The sequence below is a fragment of the Macrobrachium rosenbergii genome, chromosome 11, assembly GCF_040412425.1.
Source record: "Macrobrachium rosenbergii isolate ZJJX-2024 chromosome 11, ASM4041242v1, whole genome shotgun sequence".
NCBI classification, from domain to species: domain Eukaryota; kingdom Metazoa; phylum Arthropoda; class Malacostraca; order Decapoda; family Palaemonidae; genus Macrobrachium; species Macrobrachium rosenbergii.
The window spans coordinates 35613343-35633365 of NC_089751.1; the positions used below are offsets into that span (position 1 = coordinate 35613343).

Sequence of the window (20023 nt, forward strand, 5' to 3'; positions counted from 1 at the left end):
TACATACCTAACAGAGGCGCCGATAACCGAAAATCGGCACTTTTCAGCGCCAATACGCCCGAAAATCGCTGATTTTCGGTTATCATCACACCCCCAGAACGGAACCCCTGCCTGTATGATAAAGATATAATGGCATATGAAGGGTAATGAGGTGATATTTGCCTCACTTGCTTATGATCCTCCCAAGTTGAAGAGACTACTTGTCAGGCTCCTACAACTGACCCTAATGAGTTTGCAACTTGATTCATAATGTGAATAGAATTTTGTCAACCATTTGACATATCCAAGATCCCACCATTATAAACAATACTTTTACAATCAACCATGGCTATACATACCTATCCATATGTGAAAACCTTCTTAAATGCTAGTACCACACACCCTACATTTAATCAAATGAACAATTCCTGTTCACTTACATATTGGTATATTACTGTATTACAATCAACATATAGTATCACTTGACATGTTTTACATCTTTTGTAAAGACACTTTTCCATAATATTAACTCCTTTGTATCATATTATATAGTAAGACAAAGACCACACTCAAGTGAAGGCGGTGACAAATCAATAGCTTTGGAGTTTCCTTCAGATGGTGGACATGAACAATTGGCATAAATTATGCTACAATAAACAATTAAAATGATGTAACTACTGGAAACTGTGGCCAACCAACCCATAGATTTTCTCATGATACCAATTTTAGGCTAGCACACAACCTCTCAAATTCATGATAGAAAATCCGTAAACTTCTTTATGATCAGTCAAAACTGAACTTACTGCTGCAAACACGTTTGCGTGTATCTTACTAGCACACAAATCCTACTAAACAAACTACAACATCTCTCATCAGAGTAATACTATAGAGAATGGTAGCACAAACTTTATGTCTTTAAGTGTACACACCAAAAGGGAGTGTATCATAGCAACTAGTACACATGCACCAGGAAAATCATAGGCTAAGAATGACTGCTTAAGAGCAATAAAAAGTGCTATCATGTTAAAAATGCTCCAGGTCTGTAGCAAATCCAGTCGTAACACAACTGCATACGTACAGATCATCCTAGTCTTTGAAAGTACTGCATAATCAAGTCTGTTTTATGCATACTCCTCTCACATCTGCACAGTCAAACAACTTTATATACTCTGAGAGGAAGATGGTAAAACTTGACTCAACTCCACAATCCCAGAGAGGCACAGGTGAAGAGTCAATGCCCATGCACCAAGAAGCAGCAGAGCTGAAGGTTATCGCACTCTCCCCGCACATTGAGGGTGTGCTCAGCTTTTGTACGAGTTCCCACAATCACAGACCTGGTGTGTCCAGTTGGGATGTATCATGAACCAACCCACTGTTGGCAGGTGCACAATCTGAGGATCAAACATGTTGAACAAGTAGGAAGGGTTGTCTCAACCAGGGGTACTTCCAGGGTATGACAGGAATGCAAAAGCCCTCTCCAGTGAATTTCCAAACAAGCAGGGAAGGAACAGCTAACCATATTGCTTGCACTCACACAATATGAAGACCAGAAAAGTGCAGACAGTTGGTCTTGTAAGCTTGACCAAGTGTACTTCCAAAGAAACATGAGGAGGAGCTGCCTGCTTGTGTTGGTCTGCAGATCAGTTACGTGCTGGTTGCAAAGGCTCCACCCAGTGTGTCTGAAGTAACCAAGAAGAAAGAGCTAACCTTACTGCTTTCATGAGCCAAGTCTGGAGTCTGGAAAAGTGCAGCCTGTAGGCTTTGCTGGCTCAACTAGATGTACTTCCTAGGAAGCACAGGAAGAAGAGTCCATCCTGCTACCTGCATGAGGTCGATGGGGCAATCCTTGTCTTCAAGCACACCAGAAACTAGTTGATCATTTGTAGGTGTTTGAGAGCTCCCACTCCCCTCAGAGACTGAGAACACTCACTCGAAGCAATAATGGACTTCTTGTGAAAGGTCAACTGGAATCCCCTGATTTCTCCCACGGGGGGAAGGTTAAGAAGAATATGAGGAGGATGGTGGGGAAGATGAAGTGGAGGATGAGCTCAATGAGGAGGAAGGGGTGGTCAAAGGAGAGCACTTGATGCTTCTTCCCCTCTTCGCTTGTTTTGTTTTCCTCCAGTGAGAAAGTTGCAGTAGTCAATACCCTGGGGCATCTTCCATTGGAAGGAAGACTGCTACTGGAAACTCAACTACGATGGGCTCCTAGTGGTTGCAGCAACACCTGACAAAGCAGGCAACATCATAAAAGTAGGTGTATGATGCTCCACCTCCTGTTTGGGAAAAGGGTGTATTCAGGAAAGGAGAAGGGAGGAATTCAGCAGTAAGGATGCCAAGCGCTGGGACCTATGAGGTCAATCGGCGTTTAAAGGGAAATTTACAGTAAGATGGTTTGAAAGGTGTAACAGGAGGAAAACCTAACAGTTCCACTAAGAAACAATTGTTAGAGGGTGGAAAGTCAGATAGATGAAAGAGAATATGAACAGCAGTACAGTAAAAAGAATGAAAGAGATTGCAGCTACGGGCCAAAGGGATGCTGCAAAGAACCTTAAGCAATACCTACAGTGCACCATGTGAGGTGAATGGATGGCACTAACCCCCTACAGGAGAAAGTCAGTAAGGGGTATTCTCCAACTTGCCCCTCCCATAACTATCTGTTAATTACCTTGTTACCAAGTTCAACATCCATTCCAGTTAACCCGGAGGAATACTCTCTCACAAAAGGTGACAGTTTGTATTTAGATACAAACAAATGATCAACTGATGTCTTGTTCTAAAGGTTCTTAAGGTTACCTTGTCAGGCTTCCTAGAACCAGGTGATGATCCCAATTAGGGGCTTAATAGTTCTCAAGGATATCTGTATTTAGAAATGTTAACAACGGCATTTAAGCTCAGGGGAGGCTTTTTCCTGTCAAGACGCCTTTCCAGTGACTATCTACCGATACCTGGGAACTTGCAACAGGTTTGACTGAGGGGGCAACTACCCGTGGGCCAACTCCCCTTGGCCTCCATTGGACTTTCGGTATGTCTTCTCCCAGATTCAAGGGAGCAGGACAGTGACCTTGGTCTAGGAGCACCAAGGGGACAAGTAGTCACCTCATTCACTTGCACAACACTATCACTTGACACTGTGGGAAATGGCGCTATCTGAATACATTTTCCCATGACGCCTTCAGCGATGCACCTAACTCCGCCACTGTACTCACTAGCAGGATGATTTTCTTGTGAAACCTAGACTCTAGACTGGCAATGGCATCGGGTTTGGAAGCGAGGGAGCCAGGCGTGGGAGTAGGTGGATTAAAAGTAGGAGGGCTAGTAGCAGGAGAAAAATTAGGAAGAGGGGAAGAAGGAATAGCAGAGCTATCTTGTAACCTAGGCTAGGGTAGAATACTAGGTTAAGGGAAGCTTGTTCTAGGCTCTAGAGGCTGCTTTCCTTTTCCTGTCACCCTCTAACTTGTCTAGGGTTGAGATTAAGTACCTTTTACACTTGCTAATCATTGCATTAAGCACAAGTTTTCTCCCGACTATACTTCTGCCCACTACATTTATTGCAAATTGTATGAGAATCATATGAAGATTTGATTAATCTGGTTTTACAACTATCGCTAGAATAGCGAAACTAGGTGAACTTGAGTCAGACATAATAATAACCAAAGAACTAGAAAAATTATCCTGAAAGCTATTAAAGCTTGAAGGCTACTCAAATAAGTGATATTACTTCACCAAAATCAGCCATACAACCAAAAATCAGTAAACAAAAGCTGCAGCAAACCCCCAATGTTAGTCGAGAGCACGGCAAAACAAAATGACGCTACCAGCTAAGTCGTTCCAACACTCCCGTTAAGTGGGCAGGACTTGTCACCTACACTAACTATCAAAGTGCTATCGTGATTTTTAAATAAAAGGCTGCCGCACGAGGTTAAAACTATAGTTATGTAATTACTTATATGAAATAAGAAATGTAGTGAAACTCATTACAGGTGAGCTGCACAAGTGGTTCAGCATATTTGACAACATGAGCCCCTAGAGTACAAGTCACCATTAACAGAATTTAAGAGATTTGTCAAAAGTTTTATGGCCATGTGAGCATCATCATTTAGTGTGTCTCAGGAATAAACTACTGTATATAAACAAGGATAACAAAGTAACAAGCTTGTGTAAAAAAAAATGCGGAATTACAGTTATAATTTTTTTCTCTAAATACTATAGCAATCTCAAATACTGGGGGATGAACGCTTACCTTACAAATTTATAAGAAGATGGATAAGTTAAATATGAATAGCCCCAGAAAAAATATATGAAGGATATTGCAATTCCTAAAAGGGTCTCAATCAACCTCCGGTGCATAGATATAAAATTTGCACAACTTGGACCTCCATTGCCTGGAATAGTTGGATCAACACCTCCATAACTCCAATCCAGTACATTATCTAATGTGTAGCGATTGCTCCAGTCCATCCAGGTCCTAGAAAGATGAAATATAATTAGCATAGCCTAATGGAAAAAAAATCAGTGTTAATTCCAATTTGCTTCAAAAAAAGTTCTTAATTAATAATGTACATACAGTACTTGACTTGGAAGTTGTATCATTTTAATATACAAAGGAAATAAATTAATCAACACCAATCTTTATTTTTTACAATGTACCAAGATATCTTGAATACACAAACCAAAGATTTTCATATAAGGGTACAGTATTCCCAGCATGGGCTGGAAATGGTTGTTTAAGCTTAATATTATAGTGCTTAACTGATGGTAGTTAGATAAGTGCAGGGTACCACCCACCCACATGATGTAAACCACCACCTTTTACTTCTGTATCATGGCCTATATTGGATGGCTGAAGTGGGATTCTGACAACAGACATTGGTTTGCATATACTGTAGAGGAAAATAGACATTACTGTAGTACTGTATACTGAAAATACAAACCATCACCTTTTAGACATGACTTACTCTTTTGGTGGAAAGACTGTTTCTTGAAACTGACTGAACTGTCACTCTGAAACTGGCTCTGTTAAATTCTAGGAATCTTGTCTTTCCCATATTGGATGAGAAATAATGGTCAGCAGGCAGCTATATCATTTAGCAAAGAGGCCCATTATGAAATAATGGGTCCAGATGACAGAGACTATGCTCTCCTTGTTAAAAAGAAAAGCAAGGTACGTTGCATCTTATCAAGCTGAAGCTCTAAGACTTGCAAAAAAGTCTTGAAAGTGAGATCTCTATCCAATAACTCCCAGAAGCTGCTCTTAAAGTGCCACAGTTGGACTCTGGAGAACAAGAGTCATGCCCTACTCCAGTGACCTGAGTTCACAGGGTGGGCACGCCTTTTGACGCTCCTCATGAGCATGGAAAACTCTACTGAGGAAGAGACCTTCATGTCCTTCAGTCTCAAGGCCTGCCAGGGACCTCAAGAGGCAAACATACATTTCCTCTGCAGTCATATAGTAACAGCCTCTCTCTTGCAGAGCTGTTGGATTGTCTCCATCTATAAAGGCACAAGACCTCCACAGGCTGGTGGTACCTCAGTGCGTGTGGGCTGATGAAGAAGCACTGGCTAAAGGGGAATTTCTCAGGATGCCTCAACCAGAAGAGGAAGCAGATCAGGGTTTCACTCTGAGACCCAGGGTGATCCTGCTTGCCAAATCAGGCTTATAAGAAAATACAAATTATTCTTTAAAAATTCTATATATATTCTGATAAAAAAAATACAAATTACTCTACTTTTAAAAATTTAATATTTGTTCCTTCCTAAGACATTACAAACCATCGCTTTTTGCAAAGGAGAGTCACTCCTTAGGTGGGTGATCATCTCTGACAACTAGTAATGAAGTTGAAAACCTAACATGTAATGCCACAATCCTGGCAGTGACAGGGAGCAAACGATCAAATGACTCCAGTAACCTCCTACTTGGTCTAGCATAAGGATGATGGATCAGCATGGGCCCTGGGTCTGAAAGAGGGTGAAGAGCCTTGCTTGATTATGGAAAAGATCAGAGAACCATGTGCTACCCCTGTATGGGGTGCACAAGTTGGAAGGCAGTTATACCTAGGAATTAGAATATAGCTCCACTGCTGGGCGTAGTCCAGAATAGGATCACAATAATAATACCTATACCGTATTTAAAAACCACCACCCACACTGATAAAAAAGAACTGGCAGGAACTCCAGACACGGCGTCCCCAGGCTTCCCAAAACTTGACACCTTAATTCAAGGCAAAGAAAGCAGAGGGACAAAAGATTCCCTATGCTTCCTCTCCAAACACCATGCCAGCCACAGATAAAGGTCCTAACGTGCTGCAATTTTCGAAAATGGTCTCTAAGCCTTTGAGATCGCGCATAGTGAACATGGACCATGGACTTGCACCTCCAGAAGGTAGATTGCAGGACACTTGAAAGAGATATGTTATGTCTGAAAGCAAGAGAGGTTGCGATAGCTCTAATTTCATGGGCTTTTACTTTAAAAGCCTGTAAAGCTTCTTGAATTTGGGAATGAGATTCGGTAATCACATTTCTCAAAAAAATGAAAGACCATTCTTGGAGAAAGGACACGAAGGATTTTTGACTGAACACTAGAGGATGTTCGAAAAACCCCTGATTTTTTCAGTTCTCTGAAGGTAATATCTCAGGGCTCTTACTGGACATAGAAGTCGCTCCTTTCCCTCTGGTCCAAGAGTGTCCATTAAATTCTTGATAACAGAACGAATGGGGCCATGGGTTGGAAGGGTCCTCGTTCTTGGCAAGGAATCCAAGCAAAAGGGAGCAAACTGCATCCCAATTCGAAAATCCAGTTCTCTTGTCAATCGCTTGGATTTCACTAACACGCTTGGTAATAGCCAACGCTACCAATAAGAGAGTTTTCTTGGTTAGGTCCTTCAGGGAGGCAGAGTGAAGAGGTTCGTAAGGGGGGCTTGACGTCCATTTCAGGACGACATCTATATTCCAAGATACCCCATTCAATTTTGGTTGCTTGATGGAATCGAAAGATTTAATGAGGTCAGACAGGTCCTGATTAGAGGACAGGTCCAATCCTCTATGTTTCAAAACAGAACTAAGCATAGATCTGTATCCTTTGACACTCGAGGTAGAGAGTTTCTTGGACGTCTTCAGATATAGTAAGAAATCAGCTACTTGACTGACAGAGGTCTCAGAAGAAGAGGCATTATGGCATCTGCACCATCCCCTGAAGACTGCCCACTTCGATTGGTAGAGATGTTAGAAGAAGGCCACCTGCATTTCGCAATAGCTTCTGTCGCTCACTTCGAAAACCCTTTTGCTCTGATGAGATGTTCGACAGTCTGTAGCCTGTCAGGGCCAGAGCGGACAATCCTTGATGGAATCTGAGGAAGTGGGGCTGTCTGAGCAGCGACTGCTTTTGTGGCAGGAGCCTTGGTAAGTCTACTAGCAGTCGTATCAAGTCCGGAAACCATTCTTTCCTCGGCCAAAAGGGGGCGACTAGAGTCATCAAGACACTTTGGTGAGATATTAATTTGTTTACCACTTCCCTTATCGTGCTAAAGGGAGGGAAGGCATAGACATCGAGGCCTGTCCAGTCCAGGAGCATCACATCCGTCTTCCAAGCTATAGGAACTGGGATTGGGGAACAGAAGCAAGGAAGTCTGTGGTTCTTTGAAGTCACGAACAGGTCTGTGGATGGTGTGCCCCACAACCTCCGTAAGTTGTTGCAACCCAAAGGCTACAATGTCCATTACGTTAGCAGGATTTGTTGTTTGTGGTGACTCAGACCATCTGCCAGGACTGTCATCTTCCCTTGGATGAGTCGAGACATTAACGATATCTGATTCTGGTCTGGCCAGAGCAGAACTTCCCTCGCAACCTTGTAAAGAGAGAACAAGTGGGTCCCCCCCTGCTTTCTGATGTACAAAAGTGCTGTTATATTGTCTGCGTGTACCGTTACTGTCTTCCCGCGCACCAGGGTAGAGAGTGACTGGAGACCCAGATGAACGGCCTTTAGATCCTTTATGTTGATATGCGAACTTTTCAGAACTTCTGACCATGTTCCAGACACTTCTTGATTCCCGAGATGAGCTCCCCAACCTAGATCTGACACGTCGGAGTAAAAGTCTAGGCCTGGGCTCACTGCAAAGAGAAATCTCCCTTTGAGAAGCCTGTCTTTGCACGACCACCACTGAAGATCTTGTTTGATTTCTGCTGTGATCAGAAAAATAAAGGAGTCTACTTGCGTTTTCCTGCTCCAGTTCGCTCTTAGATAGAATTGGAGCGGTCTCATGTGAAGTCTGCCCAATTTCACAAACTTCTCGACTAAGGCTAGCTTTCCTAAGAGGCTCATCCATTGAGCTGCTGAGCATGATTGAAGCAAAAGGAACTCCCTGATGGACTGAAGGCAGGAGGCGGCTCTTCTCGGGGAGAGAAAAGCCCAAAAAGTCAGAGTCCAGAGTCATTCCCAAATAGAGAATTCACTGAGTTCGAGTCGTTTGCGACTTCTGAATGTTTATCAGAATCCTAATTCCTTTGTTAGGCATAGAGTCTTCGTTAAGTCCTCTGCGCATTTCTCTCTCAACAGAGACCTGAGAAGCCAGTCGTTCAGGTAACAGGAGATATTTATTCTGAGAAGGTGAAGCCACTTGGAGAGAGGGGCAAAGACCCGAGTAACACTTGTGGGACCATGGACAGGCCGAAGCACAGGGCCTGAAACTGGAGAACTTTTCCTTGAAACAAAAATCATAGAAACTTTCTGAAGTCCCGATGTATTGAAACATGAAAGTAAGCATCTTGCATGTCCAGTGTGACCATCTGGTCCCCAGCTGGATGGCCGACATGACTGATTCGTCTCCATATGAAATTTCGTTTTTACAACGAACTGATTTAGAGCACTGACGTCCAGGACGGGCCTCCAGCCCCCTGATGCTTTGGGGACTACGAGAAGTCTGTTGTAAAATACTTCCGATTCTTGATCCTTGACCAACTCCACCGCCCCCTTGCGCAAAAGGGATTGTACTTCTCGCAAAAGGTACACACAATTCTCGGAGTCCGCCGAGTACGCTGGTAATACGATTGGCGATTTGGCCAAAGAAGGGTTCTCCTTGAAAGGAATGGCATATACTTCTTTCAATACCTTGACCACCCAAGGATCCACACCGCTTCAACTCCATTCTCTCCAAAAGAGGTGCAGTCTGGCTCCTACCAGAGCGTGAAGGACTAAACTTCACTTTCTGGTTGCTGGCTTGAGGGTTGGCTTCTTAATCAATCTTGCGGGAGGTCGCAGATTCAAGTGAGGTCTGGGTTGGATCTTCTGTCTTCTCCCATGAAAGGGCTGGGAATAAAAGGAGAGAATGACTTCGTAGTCATGGTCAGGGAGCCTATGGGACGTTTGGTAGACTGTGCCATCAGATCATTTGTAGACTTCCTCTGAAAAGATGTCAAGATCTCTTGCACTAAGTCTTGAGGAAACAAACGAGCTTTATTTATAGGAGAGAACAACAGAGTCAATTTCTAAGTAATGGTCACCCCTTCGGTGGTGAACAAACACCATAAATCTCTCTTTTTCAGCGCATACATCGAAAAGAGAGAGGTGAGTTCTGCTGAACTGTCCTTTACTGCTTTATCTGAACACGACAGTACTCCCAACCAGTCTGTCACAGAATCCTCAGCTAGTGAAAGACAATCCTCGATTTTCTTGGCTAACATGCCAATAGTCCAGTTGAGGAAACTGTTCACCTCTAAAATCTTAAATAAGTTCCTGGTCAGATGAGGACATTGCTTCCACCACGGAAACACTGCTTTCACCGCAGAAAAGGCCGATTGACGTGTCGCATCTACTAGGCCAGAGAAGTCTCCCTGGGAGGAGGCAGAAACTCCCAGAGAAGGAGCTTCTCCAGTTTCATAAAAACTGGTAGCTTCTCTTGACCAACTTGCAGGGCAGAAAAGCGAAACATTGCTTTTCCCTGATCCCTCGTTGAGGCCAGCCAGACATCTATTTCTCGAAGCACCTTTTCCGTCAACGAAGAGAGCACTAATTTTGGCAGGTTCGCACAGTCTGAGGGAAGTTTCCTCATCAGGAAAGTCGAAGCAGGAGATACTGGAGTAGCAGAAGTGAAGAAGTCCAGAAAATTGTCCAGAAATATCTAAACAGGGCAGAGTAGGACGACGAAGGGGAAGAATCCTGTCCTACTTCATCAGTGGAAGAAACTGGCAACCAGGGCATGTCTTTCAGCTTGGCGAAGCCTGGGTTCTTTTTCAAGAATGACATTAGGTCATTTAATTGCCGTTTAATAAGAGCAAGCGACGAGTCCTCTGAGATGAAGAATGCGCCTGAGGCGCGACTGGCACCGAGTCGGCACGCGGTTTCGACTGATGTCCAGGTGACGGTGTCGAGTGATCAGGTGAACAAGAGCGTCTAACAGAAGCCATCGTAGCACCTTCGGGAGACAAAGGACGTTCCATGCCAAGACGGGATCTTGACGGAGAAGAAGGTCGACTAATAGGTTCTTCTAAACGTTTAGCAGTCAAGACTGATGGCGCTGGACGAGCAGAAGATGTAGAGGAAGGTGCCGTGAAACTGCAGGAGAGCTGAGGGCTAACACTAGCCTCCTTGTATTTCTTGACAGGAGGAGGGGAGCTGTCCGCCGCAGCGGAGTGTCTCTTCAATGGTTGGGAGACAGCAGATCTACGGCACTGAGGCTTCATGTCCGGCACAGAGTCTTCAGAATCCGACGACAGACAATGAACACTTAACGAGACGCCTTTCCAGTGGCGCTCACTTTGGGTCTTGCCTTTTTCCATGAAGGCTCTAAAATAAGAGCCCACCTCCATCACAGCGTTTGCTAAAAATTCTTAACTTTTTTATCAAACTTTGATACGAGGCTGGCAATGTTATCATGATTGGGAGCACGGGAACCTGAAACAGGAATACTGTACATGGAATAGGAGCAGAGGGGCTACGAATAGGAGATGTTACAGGAATCTTAGGCAAAGAGAGAGAAATATCTTCTACAAGATCTGCTACTTCTACAAAATCAAAGCTGGCTTTATTTCCGGCCCTAATAGCCGCCTTTCTCCTCCTGTCTTTATCAATTTGGTGTTGATGAGACCTTAAAACTTTCCATTGTTTATCGTCCCAATCTCTACATTTTAAACAAGTAGTTTCCCCATCACAAATTTGCCCACTACACTTTACACACTTTGTATGAGTCATAGCCAGACTTCGCCAACCTAGTCTTGCATCCTTCAATGCAAAACCTAACACTCAAAGAGCTAAAGTCAGACATTCCTAAGTTTAACTAAATAAGTCAATCAAGGATAACAGAGCACTTCACCAAGACTCCAGAACACTATCCAAAAAAAGATGAAGTATGCTGCCAAAAAACCACTGATGTTACTTGGGAGCCAGCAGAAAACGAATTGAAGTTTTCTGCCTAGTTGTTCCTCACAGTCCCTGATAGTGGGCAGGGCATGTACCTACACTGAAACAACCTCTAGCTCTTTTCTCTGATTTACCATGAATATTTTTGAGTAAAAAAATGTTCTCAATACAGCTAGATTTTACTCATGATATTGGTCTGTTTTTTTTTATTTTCTGGAATTTCCAACCATATTGTGATAAACATCAACTCTTTAGCTTTAAAACAACACAAAATTCACTGATGCAGTGCAAAATGATATTTTCATAATAAAATAAATTTTTGAACATACTTACCTGGTAGTTATATATATAGCTTAAGTCCCTGACGTCACGGCAGAATTTCAAAAAACTCGCGGCAATCGCCGATCGGTAGTCAGGTGAACCACCTGCGCGCCCTCTACCCAGGTACCTGGAACCATTCCAACTATTCCTCAGATCTTCCATGCCCCTAGTCTCTAGAGGGGAGGAGGGTGGGAATTTAATTATATATAACTACCAGGTAAGTATGTTCAAAAACTTATTTTATTATGAAAATATCATTTTTAAACATCTAACTTACCTGGTAGTTATATATATAGCTGATTGACACCTTTGGTGGAGGGTCAGAGACAGCCAACATCGTTGGAATTTGCTTAAGGGTTAATAAACCAACTTAAGGTCCTTACCTGGATTAAGGAAGCTGACTTCAATGAACTCCCTCATTTTGTCTGCTTTCCTTAAGAGGTCAGCGATCCACTCAGGGGCTGAAGACCTCTAGGAGCTGCCTACCCGTGTACCAACCTCTATGTGACAGACAACCTATAATACCCTTGTTCGGGCGCCACCAAGGAACAAAAAGATCACTTGACTAAAATTGATGATTGTGGAAGACTGCGTTCAATCTTCACAAACGACCATAAAATTTCAACCATTCCAAGGTAAGAACAAAGGGTATTGTTTTATGGAATTGGATTAAGGAAGCTGAGTTCAATGAACTCCGCCTCATTATGTCTGCATTCCTTAAGAGGTCCAGCGATCCACTCAGGGGCTGAAGACCTCTAGGAGCTGCCAACCGTGTACCAACCTCTATGTGACAGACAACCTATAATACCCTTGTTCCGGGCGTCACCAAGGAACAAAATGATCATCTGACTAAAATCAATGATTGTGGAAGACTGCGTTCAATCTTCACAACAACCATCAAATTTCAACCATTCCAAGGCAAGAACAAAGGGTATTGTTTTATGGGATTGGATTAAGGAAGCTGACTTCAATGAACTCCCTCTCATTATGTCTGCATTCCTTAAGAGATCCAGCGATCCACCCAGGGGGCTGAAAATCTCTAGGGGCTGTCAATCGGTGTATAACCTCTATGTGACTAGACCTCCTCCCAATACCCTTGTTCCGGGCTCTACCAAGGAACTTTCATCCCAATGATTGCGGAAGACTGCATCCAGTCTTCACAAACAACCATAAAAATTCTCAATTCCAAGGTAAGAAAAAGGGTATTGGTTTACGGGATTGTAGGGGTATTCCCCTCTCCCATTACTGAATTAGATGCTATAAACGGGCACAGCGTATAGCAATCTTCGCATAATGTCTGGACTTGTTTTAGATAGTGAGAGGCAAATACTAACTTGCTTCTCCAGAAAGTCGTGTCCAAGATACTCTGCAGGGACCTGTTCTGTTTAAGAGCTACAGAGGTTGCTACTGCCCTGACCTCGTGCGCCTTTACTTTCAGAATCTTGTAGTCTCTCTCTCTACATTCCATATGTGCTTCTTTTATCAACTGTCTGATAAAATAAAACAGAGCATTCTTCGACATCTATACAGAGAGCTTTTTGACTGAGCACCAAAGCCCTTCTGAATTCCTTCTTAAGTCCTTTGTCCTATCCAGGTAGAGCCTTAGAGCCCTTACCGGGAATAGGACTCTCTCTCTCCTCCCCTGTTATGTCCGTTAGGTTCGGAATCTCGAACGTTCTGGGCCAGGGTTGTGACGAGTATTCATTTTTTGCAAGGAAGCCTAGTTGCAGTGAGCAGATTGCCTTGCCTTGCATAAAATCTATATTCTTGCTGAGAGCATGTATCTCACTAACTCTTTTCGCTGCGGCCAAACTGACCAAGAAAAGAGTTTTCATGGTGAGGTCCTTTAAAGATGTCCTCTGCAAGGGATCGAACCTACTCCCCATGAGGAACCTCAGGACCACGTCTAGGTTCCATGCTGGTAAGTTCTCTATATACAAATTTGGGTTACAGAAATATTGGAAGAGGACACATGGTTGTCCTTGCACCATCCTCTAAATACCTCCCACTTGGATTGGTATACCTTAATGGTGGATAACTTCCTTGATTTTCTATAGCGCCAGCTGCCTCCTTCGAAAAACTTCTGGCTCTTGTGAGTTTTCCGATAGTCCGAAAGCAGTTACTAGTAGCGCTTGTAGGTTTTGGTAATATCTTTCCAAGTGGGGTTGTTTGAGTAGATCTACTCTCTGAGGTAGGCTACTCGGGATGTCCACCATCCAATCCAGTACCTCTGGGAACCAATCTCTTGTCGTTTAGTAAGGGCCACAAGGGTCATTCCGGTCCTCTCATGTGACACAAATTTTTCAGTACCCTGTGTATTATCTTGAAATAGGGAAATGCATACACGTCCAAGTTGGACCAGTCCACCAGGAACAGCGTCTATGTATATAGCCCGGGATCTGGTACTGGAGAGCAGTAAGTGTCCAACCTCTTCGTTTTGCGCTGTGGCGAAGAGATCTATGCAAGGATGTCCCCAAAGTCCTGATGTAGCGTTCATTCTGTTGAGAGGACTTTATTTCCTGCTCAGAATGTCCGCCCTCACATTTTTTCTCCCCTTGGATAAAATGGGTTACTAGTTTTACACTCTCCTCCTTTGCCCAAAGAAGAGATTCTCTTATTGTCTCGTATAGAGACCTGAAGTGAGTGCCCCCTTGTTTGCTGATGTAGGCCAACGCTGCCGTGTTGTCGGTGTTGACCTGCATCTCTTTGTTCCCCATTGTGTTCGAACTCCCTGAGAGCTAGAAGGATTGCAGTTAGTTCCTTCTAATTGATGTTTAACTTCTCCTGCTCTCTGGTCCAAGAGCCCGAGACTTTTTATTTCCCTCGTGTTGCTCCCCATACTGAGTCCGACGTGTCGGATAACAACACTAGGTCTGGGTTCCTCTAATATAGAGAAGGGACCTCCTGGAGCTTGACGGGGACGTTCCACCACTATAAATACGGTCTTATTGGTTCCGAAATGGGGATGCACTTGGTCTCCAGTTCTATTTCCTTGTCCCAGTTCCGATTTAGATGAAACTGTAACGGGCATAGAATTAACCTCTCAAAGGAGACAAACCGTTCCAGCGAGGAAAGGGTTCCCAGCAGACTCATCCATTCCTTTGCCAAGCATGACTGTCTCTTTATAAAGTTCTGAAATTTTCTTGAGGCTTGTCCTGTCTTTGCAATAAACGGAAAAGCCCGAAAATCCTGACTCTGAATCTTCATCCTAAGGCATAGAACCTCTTGGGATGGGATCAGCTGAGATTTCTATCTGTTTATCAGTAGACCTAATTCTTTGTTAGACACTTGATGCCAGTGCATCTTGCGTCCTGAGCTAACTCCACGTCTTGGCTTCCAATATCTTGAAGCCTGACGTCCTGACGTCCAATGCCTTGACGCTTGACGTCTTGGGTTCATTGACACTTGTCGTCACGGTGTTTCACTCCTAGATGCTTGACGCCACTGCATCCAGCGTCTAGAGTTTCATTCACTACGTTCAGCGTCTTAAACTTCTGGACGTCTAGAAGCTTTAGTTGGATGTCTATTATCCTTCTTCTCTTTGCCTGGTTGTCACGCTTGCACCAGGGAAGACAAAGTCTGCTGCATATTTTGTAGTAAAGCTATATGCGGGGCTTCCTGCTGTTGGGGACAGGCTGGGAAGCCTCAACTACGGCAATTATTTCCTCCTCATCGTCAATAATGGACCGTGGAGGGGTTCAGCAGACGCAGTACCAATCCGAAGGAGGAAGAGGAGGATGTACGGAAGGCAGCACAGTGTCCGCCACGCTCTTGCAGCCTGGTATCCTGACTGAACAGAACTGTCTACGTTTGTTCTTAGTAGGAGAGCTACCCTTAGGGCTGGAAGGGAAGAGCTCTGGGCTGCTCCAGTGGCTACAATCTGTAGTCTATGAAGTCTTATCATGACGTCCCTCAATATTGGGTAACTTGCTCTTGAGAGGTCTCGGCTCCAGAGCCAGACGTCAGCCCTGTCTGTTTAGGCCGAAAACAGAGAGACCGAAACTAGAAAACCTTTCCCGTGGACGAACTTCAGAAAATTCTTGGAGTTCAGGTGCATGGGGATGTGAAAATACGCATTCTGGAGGTCCAGTGAGGCCATCCAGTCATGCTGTCTGACTGCTGCTAGAACCAATTTTGTCGTTTACATAGCGACCTTTATTTATTGCAAAAAGTTGAGTGCAATCCCGTCTAACACCGGTCTCTAACCCCCAAGCATTTGGGGATCAGGAATAACCGAATGTAGAATCCTGGGAATTCGGATCCTGAACTCTCTGTCTGGTCTCCTTTTGCAACATCATAGACACTTGTTGCTGTAGAACCTTTGCCTTGGTTCTGTCGTTGCATTTGGCAGAAAGGTCAATTGTCTGGTTACTAAAGGGCCTACTCAGGCTGGACAGTCTGACTCCTACACGCAGTCTGCAGGAGAAGAAAGGCAGGTCCTCCTTCTTCCCTGTGTAGAGCCTCTTCTCTTTGCCATTCATCTACCCGCCCTAGAGGAACCTCTATCGGAGGGCCGACCACGAAAGAGCTGAGATACCTGAAACACAGGAACCTCAGCCTTACTCTTTTTAGCGATGAAAGTCGTAGGTAGAACTTTTCTTGCTGTTTTAGATATTAAATCTTACGTGGTTTTCTGGGCCAAAGATGAAAAGGCCTCTTTACCAAATCTTGAGAGAAGATGTCTGAGGAAAAAAGGGGTATAAATCAGTTCTGATTTTGATTGGACGTGACCCCATTAGCCAGGAAAGAGCAAAGATGGGCCCTTTTCTTCAGGATTCCTGCTGAGAAAGGTGCAGTTGATTCATTGGAACTATCTCCGAGTCCTTTATCCATACACGACATCAGATATATGAGTTCTTCGGTGTCAGTCGTGTTGAATAATTCCATCTTCCTTCCTAAATCTCCAAATTCTTTTGAGGGGGTGGTTCAATTCTGATATCGACCAACAACTTCGTTTTCCCCATGGCCACTCGACGAGAAGAGTCAACAAGATTCGAGAAGGTTCCTGAGAAGGGGCAGGTATTTCGAGGCCGAACGATTCTCCAGTTTGATACTAAATGCTAGACCTTGAGGTAGTTTGGTTGGAGGAAAAACAAAGGCTGTCTTTCATTGTTTCTCCTTCGAAAGTATCCATTCTTCGTAAATGTTGCCCTCTTAGACGCCTTCACAAGAGTAAATTCTGAAGGCGGGGAATGAGAAGCAGTCAGGATAAATTTCTCTGGAAAAAATTTCCGAAAATAGCTTCATAAGCCTTTTGAAGTCTGATAAAAGCTGATGGCCTTTCATATTGCCTTCGTCAGAAATCTCTACAATAGGATTCACAGGAGAATGCGAGATATTATCATTCTCTTCTTCCGATTTTCCGAAGACGGAAGTAGCGACGTCTTTCAAAATATCATCTTGACGCCTGGCGTCCTGGCGTCCAGTCTCTTGACGCCTGGCGTGTTGGCGTCCATTTTCTTGAAGCTTAATGTCTTGGCGTCCAGCTTCATGACGCCTGACGTCCTGGCGTCTAACTCGCTAGACGTCCTGGCGTCCAGCTTCTCAACGCTCGGCGTCCTGGCGTCCAGCTTCTCGACGCTCGACGTCCTGGCATCCTCCTCCTGGCGTCCATACTTCTAACTTTCGCTGTCCCGTCAAACCTAGAGGTTACTTGAGAACTGGCCGCCTGTGCGACATCGGTCAAAAGCTTCCTCCGGTTGACGTACAGCAACCGGTGGACGAAAAAACACTTTAACCTCGCCTTTCCTATGGTGAGGGTGAGCGTCCCGGGAAACGTCAACAGGTACGCTCGAGGGGACGACTGCTCGGTAGCTAAAGCCTCTTGCCTCCCTTCGTCTGTCGACTTTCCTTCTCACAGGGGTTGGTGAGCTTGGAAGAGGTCTAGGACTAGGAGCACAACAGGACCGAGCGGTCGCACCCTCCACTGCACTTGCACTAACAACATATTAACACTTGTATTTTTTAGATCTCTTATTATCAATCACATATTATCCCTGTCTTCTGAGAGGGATTTTACCTGTTGGGCCAGGGTCTGAATGGCAGCCAACAAATCATTAAGTATTGGGTCCTTACCTGTTTCAGTAGGGGTTCAGAGACTACCACTACGGAGAAGGATCAATAGGATAGTTAGCAAGGGAAAAGAATTAACTATTCCTGGTTATATCAAGAAGAGTGAGAAACAGTACTCTTGGCTCTTCTGAGCCGGTCTTTCATTCCGTTCTTCAGACATACTAAGTGGGGATCCAAGGAGACTTTAGCAAGCCGCTTGCATCCCCACACACACATTTTCACACTCGATGAAGTCAGATATGTTATAAGAAATCCAAAAGCGAACAAGCGAAAAGCCAAGCCAAAGTGTACTTCACCAAAATAAGTTGCGAAAAACACAGGCTACGAGCGAAATTCCATCGATGTTACCGACACAGCGGCAGGGAAGATCTGAGGAATAGTTGGAATGGTTCCAGGTACCTGGGTAGAGGGCGCGCAGGTGGTTCACCTGACTACCGATCGGCGATTGCCGCGAGTTTTTTGAAATTCTGCCGTGACGTCAGGGACTTAAGCTATATATATAACTACCAGGTAAGTTAGATGTTTAAAAATATAAGATTACACAGCGTGATTACACAAAATCATTGCTAAGCATTGTCACTCCATCAGTGAAGGGTGGGTGTTCAGGCGCATACAGATTTTGACCCATCCTGAAATCCTTAAAGGGTTAAGAGAATCAGTACTTACAGGAGAAATAAATTGCCCACATGGCCACCCATGTCACTCACAATGTCTCTGGTCTTGTTTTTCCTCTATAGCAATATAGAAAAAACAAACCTCATAAAACAAGTAGGCCTAAACACCCAATAAGCACAAATGTCCATTCAAACCAACAATTCAACAAAAATAGAACGAGTACAGCAAACATTCACCCTGCAAGACTGCTGAAGAAAAGCGATTGAAGATGGTGAGTGAGTGAGGGGTATTCTACTCACACTCCATAACCATGAGTTAACAAATTTGTTACCAAACTCAATGACTGGCTCCCAGCTCACACTCAAGGATACTCCTATATAAAAGGCAATGGTTTGTATTTCTATAGGAGTAACTCAAAATACTGTACCAGCTGTAGTCCCATCCATCTATCCACCTGCACTAACAGACAATGTTGGCCAAGATAATTTCTGACAAAACACAGCTGGGTAGTTTATGCAGTACGTAAGCCTACTTAGTACACTGTAGAAGTTTTTCAGTTTCCTATAACATTAACTTCAGAAGAGCTTATTAAATATTAAATACCAATGACCTTCAAAAAACTTCAAAGTATTTCCAAAATGTGGCCTTGCTTTTATATTTATCTTCTAATTCAAAATTTTTCTAATCAAAACCAGGGAGTCTTATACATCTGATCATCCTTGACACTGGCGTACAGGCCTACAGTGGGTAAGCCTTGGAATATAGGCCTACAGTAGGTAAGCCTTCAAATGCTAACTATCCAAAGATGACCAGGTTAATGAATAAGTTTAATTACATACAATGCAACAAAAATAAATTAAATGGTAGACCTTGGAACTCTCACTGACCTCTCTTTTTGGTGCAAAAGAGGGTATAGCCATACTCGTAAGTGATGCTACATGTCTGCACAGGATTTCATTTAACCCTTAGTGGACGGATTGAGCTTCAGTGTGAAGTAAAACAGGTTTGGGGAGGTGGACGGATTGCGCTTCAGTGTGAAGCAGAATTGTGCACCACTGTTATGGTAATAATGATTCGAAACAAAGGCGCCAATACTTCTATATACTATAAATTCACTAATGGCAACTTTTATACAGACGTGAGAGTAATGCCAGGATCAGTAATGCTTATGACTTCAAGGGGGAAGGTACTGCATCTCTCTCTCTCACATGAGTCTTTTTGCAAATTTGCTTGTAAATATACGAAGGGGTTGCTGTTGTTTTTTGTTTTTGTCTTTTACGATAGTATGTCGGTTGTAAATGTAATCTTACAAAGAAAATTGCAAAGAAATATTAGAAAATGCATGTAAAAGTAAAAAAAAAGTTACTGAATCTTCCTTCTCATAAACTTACGTGAATATTTTACAACAAATATGCAAAAAATTTGTTACTTCTTTTATTTCTTATCTGTTTTGATATTGTGTGAGCAGTAATAATAATTTTACAAAATCCAAAAATCTTATTAGAAAAAACATATATAAGTTGGTAAAATTTACGCCTGTCTTGTAAGTGAGGCCCCACAAGGGGTTGTAAATAGTCATTTTCAACTTCTCGCGGAAGGTAGGGAAAATTTTTTAGAATTTTTTTATTTATACAGTGTGAATGTACGTGTCATTCTCTTTCTATTGATGTTATTTTTTTTTATTTT

At 43.5% G+C, this 20023-nt stretch overlaps 1 protein-coding gene across 1 annotated transcript in view; it reads right to left on the minus strand.

Annotated features, from left to right (window-relative positions):
* The window catches only part of LOC136843325 (transmembrane protein 164), a 77089-nt gene that overhangs the window by 54900 nt on the left and 2166 nt on the right, over positions 1–20023 (minus strand). Inside the window, exon 2 of the mRNA XM_067111600.1 lies at positions 4223–4447. Within this exon, the coding sequence (XP_066967701.1) occupies positions 4223–4440 (218 nt within the window). The 5' untranslated portion in view covers positions 4441–4447. The remainder of the gene's footprint in view (positions 1–4222; positions 4448–20023) is intronic.